Consider the following 9,079-nt stretch of genomic DNA (forward strand, 5'->3'; position numbering starts at 1 on the left):
CCGAGGTTCCTCGGCTTTGCATCTATCACCTTTTGAGATCTGAATGGCAGCAGCCACTCTGGCACTCAATATCTCAGACATGTCATGGATGGAACTTTGCCCTTTGAGGATGTCCCCTTCAGCCATGTGCTTCTTCTGTGTCTTTCAGCTTCCGGACCAGGGAATTTCTTTTTCCAGTTTGGCTAAACCACTGAAGAGGCCAACCTCCCTTTGTAAAGCCCACGTTACCTGACCTGCTTCTTTTAACCTCAACTTACGTTTGCCCTTCATCGCATCTCGCCGTTCCTTAGGGCCGTGGTGTTTTCACCGTTGGAGACCTCAGGTTTTTTGTGTGTGCTTTAGAGTGTGATGAGAAAAACCGGCTCTTGGAGAAAGAGAAGGGAAGCGGGCAGTAAAAGAGGAATATGCTTCCTTTTTTGTTGTTTGTTTAATTGTTTAATTTTATTAAAAAAAATAGCAAAACAAAATCTTTTGGGTCCTCCATGAAAATAACTTTACACTCCAAATCACCAGGATTTAACTGGGGGAACCCTCATCTTCTGAGACAGGGCTACAGTTTTCCTTATGTGCCACTCGGCTGGGACAGTGCTTCTATGTTTACACAAGTAAGGGGAACCTCATTAGCTTTTCCCCTTTGTTTTTCATCAACCCAGCAGTAGCCAAACCAAACCACATACACCAGGACATTTGCTCATTTGAGAAATCCAGGCAAAGAACAAACTTTGTGGCCCACCTCTTGGAGAATTTCACCTTTGTGAACACGAAAGGACTCCTCTTCTCTGCAACCATAAACCTTCAAAAATGCTCCTCTACTTCAGTTCCCCACTGGCAACAGTTTCTTGGGGGTTTTGTTTGCGTTTTTTTTTTTAAAAAGCATTTCAATGGGTTAGTAAGGATTAATTCACACACGCAGGTTTGCCATTTGATGGCTCCCAGCTCAACACAACAGCTGCATCCTGGAAAAAGAATAGGGTTTCTCTGGTGATGGTGATATGAACATTTGTGTTCACTTGGATCTGCAACAGCTGTTTTACACCGGCAGGTCTTTGCCGGCTGTCACAGCCACTGTTCCTTGACACACACATGTAAATTCACCCTAACTGCTGGACTCATCCTGTTTACAAACTAGGGTCTCAAAAAGGCAGTTTTTGTGGGGAAGATTGACTGTTTTCTGCCTCTTAAAAAATACCAAAAATTACAGTGTCTGCCAGGTGGTCCGTTTTATAGCATGCTTCAGAAGTGATTTACAGACTTCCAGTTATAAATCTGTGTGATGAAAGTGAAGTTTTAAAACTTCTGGATACGCTTTTGTGCTTGTCGAGCTTTAGATTGTGGCCAGCAGTAAATTGCTTGTCCTGATCTTTTCCCAGAGGTTGTCTGAAAAGGAATTTGCTGTTGAAAAAGTAGTCCCCCGAGCTTACCAGCTGCTGTGGTGCTTTACCTCTCTCTAGTGCTGATCTTCACATGCGTATGTTGGCCTCACCCAAAACAGCTGCTTCTGCACTATCCCGTTTGCTGCAAAAATAGATTGCTATTTTTGTCAGAGTGGCCAGCTGACCGATGTCACCTTTTACTCTCTTCCCCCCTCATTTGCTAGCCATTTTCACATGTGCTTGCAGTGTTCACTATACTATGAACTCGATCATCAATCTGAATTATCATCAGATGTCAAGACCCAGTTTGACATTCTGGCTCAGTGCAAAGCAGCTGAAGAAAAAGAAGATACCATGATAGATTTCGGACAGCTTTGGGCAACTTGCTGCCTGGCACTGGTCACCTAATGAACGGACCTTTGGTTTCTCACTTATTTTTGTGAAACGCGTCTCCCTCTTTTTGCCTTGTCCCTGGCCAAGGTTCCGCTGAATGTAGGTGGCCTAGAAAACTGCAAAAAAGGTTTGTGTGTTTGACCAACCATGTATGTGAGGTCTTTTGGGAGCTACTTCCCCATGCAGTCTGCAGAATCCTGTTCATGGACATTTTCATCCCTCGTCCAACCTTTTAGGAGATGTACAGGTGGGAGCCTGAGAGTTCTGTACTTCTTTCCTAGCTATTCCATTGTGGTTTCTGGGTTGGTGAAGAAAGAGTTAAAGGTGGGTTTGACTTTTCCCCTTTCCTACCTCCAAGAGCAGCCCAAGGAAGCTGGCGTAGGGGCACAAGTTCAGCCAATAAGGGAGGTGCCCAGATACTGCAGGCTTGACTGAAGTGTGGACTCAGGAAGCCTTAAGACTGAGAATCACCATGGTTCTCCTGACAGGAGCTGTGATGCTTGTTCTGTTGAAGATCTTTTTACAACCTCCTCCACCGATGCCCAGCCAACTTCCACTGCACTGTTGTATTTATTGGCTGGGTCAGGCAGGAGGGGTCAGGCAGGAGGTGCTGGGTTGTGTGCACTTATTCAGTTACAGTGAAACGCAACTGTGATAACTGCAAGTGACAAAAAGTGTCAGAGAGGATTTGGAAGCCATGGTTGCCTTCGAAGAAGGGATCATCCACAAAGGCCTGGTGTTTCCAAGGCATGGAAAAATCTTCTTATCAACTTCCTGGAATGTCTTCAGCGGGTTCAAAATAGCGTTGTCCGTAGATGGTTAAAAGCATGGCTTCCACGAATGTGGTTAATAGTTTAAATGGATCGGTTTTTGGCTTTCTCTGACCACCTGTACAAATGGGAACAGCCTCAAAGTTCCCTTTAAAAATGTCTAGGTGTTTCTCTGTGTCTGAAGCATTTTAAATCTTTGTGATTTGAAAACTAACGGTAGGGAGAAATTTCTAGATGCTTGACTTGACAGTGGGTGTAATTCTGGAAGCTGGGTGCCAATATATTTTTTAAAGGCTAGTAAGTAACATTTTGTCTTTTTACTGTTTTTTTTCTGCTGACTCGAATGTCACCGTCTGTCCTCCGGGCAGCTGCTAAGGAGCTGCTTTCCTTGGGTTAAAGTAGGGCACGTGTTGTAAAGCTTTTGGGATGTTTACCCTTTTCGTCTGATGTGGTGTTTGAAAATGTTGAATTTCATTTTAAGTCACCGGACTTTTCTCTTTGAATTAGCTCGTTATCAGCAGAAAATTATTGGCTTCTTGCTAATATCTCTGGATGATCTTTCCCTTCACCATCGCCCAGTGTTTGCCTGGTAGAACCATGCAGCTGAACGAGGGGGGGAGGTGGAGCATCCCATGTAGGAGGGCTCCCTCTACGCAGACTCCCTGCAAACGGAAAACTACCCCAGCAGATACAGACCTGCTGTATTTATTTTCCCTTTGACATGAAATTTATGCATATATATTTATATGGGAAGGGGTGTTTCCAGCGGTGCATCCCACCTGCAATCTGAATTATACTCAACTCCGCCACCTCATTCTGCTGCATATGGACGGCCAAGCTTGCGGGGGAGGGGGAGGGAAGAGGCTCAGCCGTGGAAGGCAACCTGGCTTCCACAATACTCACGAGCTGTTGGTCCGGGGCAGAAAACCCTAAGAGAAGTCCCTGTTTTGCTTCACAGGCTCCACCTTTTCTCCCTCTTGGCCATCTTTCCACGCATGCACTGAATCCTCTTTGCTGTACATTTATGAGGAGTTGTTGTGAGGAGAACAGACATGCCCTGTTGTGTAAGCTGTTTTGAGAGAGGGGTTGTTTTAGCTTGAAATACTTAACAAAGTTCTGTGTTTAAACCTCCAGTGTGAGAATCTAGCCTTCCTGTTGCGAGGTTTGTTGCATGACCTGTTCTAGAACAGCTAACCCACCTACCCCTCTTCTTCTCTTCCCCCTTTCGGGCCCTCTGTTGCAGATGGCTTCACACAAGAATAAACACACTGTCCAAATTTGAAACCCTTTCACCTTTCTGAGATGAAGGTAATTGGAGGAGAACAAAATTAAAAAAAAATACAATTGGTGACTATTTGTTAGGTGGGATTCATAATGTGTTTATATGCAGAATTTCAAACCAGACAAAAGCAAAAACCGTATGCGATTGGTATTAACTTTATTATCAACTGTATATGATGTACAAAAAATAAACACTCCAGAACTTGCTGGCGACTTTTGCCTTCTTGATTGGGGATGAGAGGTCAAGTGATGCTAAATTTTGGGGGAGTGGCTGAACCATACAAGTCCAAAGAGGCCCCCCGCCCCGCCCCCCACAAAAAACTGTAATGGTCTCTTTGAGATTGACAAGTTTGTGTGCTCAAGTTACAGCATGGATGGGGAGTTCAAACTTACCTCCAAAGAGGCCTGGACAGGGTGGTTCAGATGAGTTTGGGGGGGAATGTTAAAATTTCCAGGGGGAAACCCTAATCATGATGCTTCTTGATAATTTTTTTCCCAATAAGATAAATGTCTCTCTGACTTGTGTGAATGCAAACAGCTTCCCCACAGACTACAAGATGCATCTGGTGGCATTTCAGGTGGAACTAGTTCAAAAGAGATGGGAGCCCAGAAGACATTTCCTACAAGGAGAGATGGAAGGAAATCGTATATTGAGACGAGAAGACTGGGGTGGGGCATAATTGCCCTTTTCAAATCCCCTCAAGGGCTGTCCCATGGAAGAGGGCAGGGGCTTGCTCTCCGCTATTTCAAGGAGCAAAGCTAGATCCCCTTCAGTTACAGGAGAACAGATTTTGGTTGACCTTCATGTGGATAAAAGTGATTTGTGTCAGGGTGGAGTGGGGAATCCTCACTTGGAAATCTTTAAGCACAGGCCAGGCAGCCATTCGGTCTGAGATTCTCTGGTTCTCGAGCAGTCAGTTGGACTGGACACCCTACAAGGCTCCTACCGACTTTGTGGGCCAGTCAAGAGACCAGCCTCTTCTGCACCCAGAGTGACCAGTGTTGGGTTGGAAAATTGCAGGAGATTTTGGGGGTAGAGCTTGGGTAGGGGGTGTTTAGGGGAGGGGCTTCAATGGAGCTTAATGCCATAGAACCCACCTTTCAAAGCATCCATTTTCTCCAAGTGAGCTAGGTCGCTGTCAGCTGGAATTGTCATCCCAGGAGCTCTCTAGCCACCACTTGGAGGTTGGTAACATTATCTGCAGTTCCTTTCCAAGAGGGCAAATCTGTATTATGAAAATCACAAACTTGGGTGCCCAGTTGCAGAAACCTCTGGTTCTATCTGAGCAGGCCTGTGCAGGAAAGAAGGCAACGAGCCCCGTGTATATTTAAGTATCAAGACCAACAAACATTTCTATCTGGGTATTAATAATGGATTTATTTCAAGGTACCTTACAGTAGCTACAAGCTTCTATTTTGCCCTGAATGAGAGTTAAATTGTCTTTTTAAAAAAGATAGTTACAGCTGCAGGCAGAACCACTGTAAAACTTCCTAATAGATAAAAAACAGGCTTTTACCATACTTCAAGACAGACATATTAAAAGAAATTCGACCATTAGACAAACAGCAGGAGACATCAACATCTGGTTCAAGAATTAGGCGTTTACAAGTTAGAATGAAACTGGACTGTGTTTCCTGAGTATTATTATCACGTTAGTGTAACAAACTTCCCCTTTTGTAGCTTAAACGTTCAAGAGAATTAGACTTTGAAGCATGAGCCAAAAAAGAGTTGGATCCCTTTGCACTGGAAAGAAGCCCTATGGCAAGCAGACCAGATCCAATGGATCCAATGACAGTTTAGATTTCGGTCTCGATTCAGCTTGAGTTCATGTTTTCCATTTTAAGTCTAATAATTCTTCATTCCAAACTCCTGTGTTAAATCTCCCTGCTGATGAGGGGTGCGTTTACATGAACAGAGCATTAGCTATTTATATGAGGGTTCTTCCGGAGGGCAGGCCTTATCTGTTTGCTGTTCTCACTGCTTAGGTCTAGAAAACCCTAACCCTAACACACACACACCCCCGCCCCCGAACTGTCATGGTCAGAGAAGGCATATGAGGACATTGCGAGAGAGCTGGAAAATTCAGTGGTGGGATACAGAGTTAGATTCCAGGTATACATTCTGTATAGGTTTGAAACAAGAGTTCAAAACACCAGTTTCTAAGGCTCATTCCGCACATGCAGAATAATGCACTGCTTTCAGTGCTCTTTGAAGCTGTGCGGAATAGCAAAATCCACTTGCAAACAGTTGTGAAAGTGGTTTGAAAAAGCACTATTTTGCGTGTGCGGAAGGGGCCTAAGTGTGCTCCTGAATAGGCTGTTCTCGGTGGATTTCAGGTAAGTAAAGAATAGGTTAAACTAGCCGTACCTACTTTACAGCCATTTCCAAGGTAAGCTGGGGGGGAGGGATTTGCAGTGTTTGTGGTGACTATTCCTTGCTCCAGATGAGTGCATTGAAACAGACTACTGGAGACATTTGCTCAGAAATGTCAGGAACATGTTTTGCAGTCAAGTGGCTGTGAGGTTAATCTGTTTGTGGATCTGAAATGTTGTACCAGACCTGGAGCACAGACTAGCCATAGTTATGTGGGCCCTTGACCCTTCCCCAGCTGGAATCAATGGGATTTAGAGATGCTTCGTTTTCAGTGGATTGTACCCTTCATTTTTAGAGCATGGCTTGGATCCACTACAGTGTTTCTCTGGAGAGAAGGTTTTTTGCCTGCAGGACATGGCTTTCTTGCCTTGTGCTTCCTGTGGCACCCCAAAATGTGCCCCTACTAATGCTTGGCTACAGTGGGAGGATGAGAGAAGCAAGAAATTTGGGCGCCACGGGTAGAAATCTTTCCATCTCAGAAGCACTCTGGTGGATCCAACCCTGGCGTTTATGTGAAGACAAAAACAGGCATGCTATACACCAGAATAAATTACTGTTACTGTGTCAAAAAGGCAAGTACAAACTGTTTCTTTGTTTTATCACCCAAAGAATCCATTGGTGATTTTATATTTTCACCAGGTTCTTTGTGCACAAAAGAGCACAGAAGCATTTAAACAAGCATTTGTTAACTTCTTTGATTTACAATTTGTATTTTCCAAATATAGGCCAGTTCTGAATACTGCTGTTTTTTTCAGCCTTACTACTTTTCTGTGCCATTTTTGTGTATCAAGCACTTCACATACTTTGTCTCAGCAGTTCTTACAACAACCCTGCAAGGTAAGCAAAATCACACGCACATGTATATATAAGAAACAGTACAACCATTGGGTTGGGTTTTTTCTCTTTATCTCAACCAAGTCTCTCGACCCCCAGTTCTGCATTGCTTTTATCCAGGCAGAACTCTAGATCCTGAAATGTAGCTTTTCTGGATGCTCGCATCCTCACTTTTGCATCAGTGGAAAAACTGGTTGGATCAGTGGAAAAACTGGTTGTGAGCTCCCAAAGGCACCTGGTGGGCCACTGCGAGTAGCAGAGAGCTGGACTAGATGGACTTTGGTCTGATCCAGCTGGCTTGTTCTTATGTTCTTATCTAACCCATTCTGAAGGTTCAAACATCCCCAATCTGTTTCAGATACTTTAAGGACCTTGTTCTTCAATGACATATTTTACCGACTGGTTTCCATTGTTCCATGAGCTTCGTTTTATCCTACCCTGAAGGGAGAACATTAACTATCTCTTCCAAGAGTCTGTGTGCTTTGCAGTTTAAATTGCGCCACTAAGCACGTGCGCATTAATGACTCTGCAATTCCGAAGTGCCTAGCGTACTGGCTTTGAGCAGGTGGCCTTGCCCCCCACTTCCACCCTGGCTCCTCCTCCCATAGAAGCACCAGCGTGGGGGTGCAAGTGCCACCCACTCTCCAGAAAAGCTGCACCTGGGATCTCCCATTTTTTTGCATCAACTGCACAGCCCTGCGCAGCGGTGAGATTCGGCGCTTGTGGTTCGGAAGGCTTGTGTTTGTGTGCAGGGGGGTTGAAGAGGCTGCTGTGCGATGCCACGGGAGGGAGAAGGAAGCGAATGAGGAAGATCGCTTTGATAAATGGTGACGAGAAAAGGCAGAAGACTGAAATTGCGGGGGTGGGTTTTACTGCTTGGAATGGGAGGAGTGTGCCCAGAGATTTTTCAGCAGGCTCCTTGATGGTTGGAGAAGGGGCGGGGGGGGGGTTATCCAAAGTATTTTAGTTGTGTTTCCCTGCTTCGAACGCCAAGCTTTCCGAGGATGAAGCAGGGAAGAGCTGACTGGCTGATGTTGGAGGCAGCTGATTGTGGACTGTCTTGCAGCTCAGAATGGATGAAGCTCGATTTCACCAAGATTGCTCAACAAGATCGAAAAAGTCCTCACTGTGTTTCTGAGGTTCAGTCTATTGAACACATTTTGCTTTATTGTCCTAAATCAGTGATGGCGAACCTATGGCCCGGGTGCCAGAGGTGGCACTCAGCGCCCTCTCTGTGGGCACGCACAGAGTGCCCCCCACACACATCTAGGCTGGCCTGGGCCGCTGGGCTCGATTATTAGCATTAAACCTAAGACCTAGTTTTGGGGAAGCAGTGTAGGTAACCCTGTTAAGCGCTGTTAAACCCCAATGATTTTCATGTGAAGAACTAAAGCGCAATCCTTTACCTGGAAGTAAGCTGGGTTGCTGGAAATGGGGCTTGCTTCTGAGTAAACCCTCCTAGGGTCGTGATTCTCCCATTGGAAGAGTTGCACAGTTGCTTCAAAGCAAAGCCGCTGACTACCACCAAGCTTACTCCTGAGTAACACACGCCTCGGAGCCAACCATTTTTTCTAAACAAAAACCTCAGTATTCAGGTTAAATTGCCGTGTTGGCACTTTGCAATAAATAAGTGGGTTTTGGGTTGCAGTTTGGGCACTCAGTCTCAAAAAGGTTTGCTATCACTGTCCTAAATACAAGAGGTCTAGGACCAATATTTTTTCTTTGTTTCCTGTAAGGTTCAACGAATCACAGTAGTGTATTATTTTTGTTAAATTATTTTTGTTAAATAATTCTTCCCCTTTGATTGCAACTTCTGTAGCTAAATTTCTTCTTGACATATTGGAATAATCTATCTTGTATTGGTTTGTCTGGTACAGCAAATAATCAATTTGACTGTTAACGCTGTGGGATTTTTTTTGTTCCTCTTTTTTTCTCTTGTTAATGCCTAATAAAGGTTTGATGAAGATGATTTGTTTTTCAGGGCTGGTAAGTTCACAAAGGCACTCTTCTTTAAAATAATAGCTTTTTTGGTTGTTCAGTAATGGAATGTGTGT

The 9,079-nt window shown here is 44.6% G+C and overlaps 1 protein-coding gene across 2 annotated transcripts in view; it reads left to right on the plus strand.

Annotated features, from left to right (window-relative positions):
* DNAJC7 (DnaJ heat shock protein family (Hsp40) member C7) overlaps positions 1-4,023 on the plus strand; it is a 43,686-nt gene extending 39,663 nt beyond the window's left edge. For both annotated transcript variants that reach the window (XM_048517262.1, XM_048517263.1), the window contains exon 14: positions 149-4,023. In XM_048517262.1, the coding sequence (XP_048373219.1) occupies positions 149-186 (38 nt within the window). In that variant the 3' untranslated portion in view covers positions 187-4,023. The remainder of the gene's footprint in view (positions 1-148) is intronic.
* The last annotated feature ends 5,056 nt before the right edge of the window (positions 4,024-9,079 follow it).

The sequence above is a fragment of the Sphaerodactylus townsendi genome, linkage group LG15, assembly GCF_021028975.2.
Source record: "Sphaerodactylus townsendi isolate TG3544 linkage group LG15, MPM_Stown_v2.3, whole genome shotgun sequence".
Taxonomy (NCBI): Eukaryota; Metazoa; Chordata; class Lepidosauria; order Squamata; family Sphaerodactylidae; genus Sphaerodactylus; species Sphaerodactylus townsendi.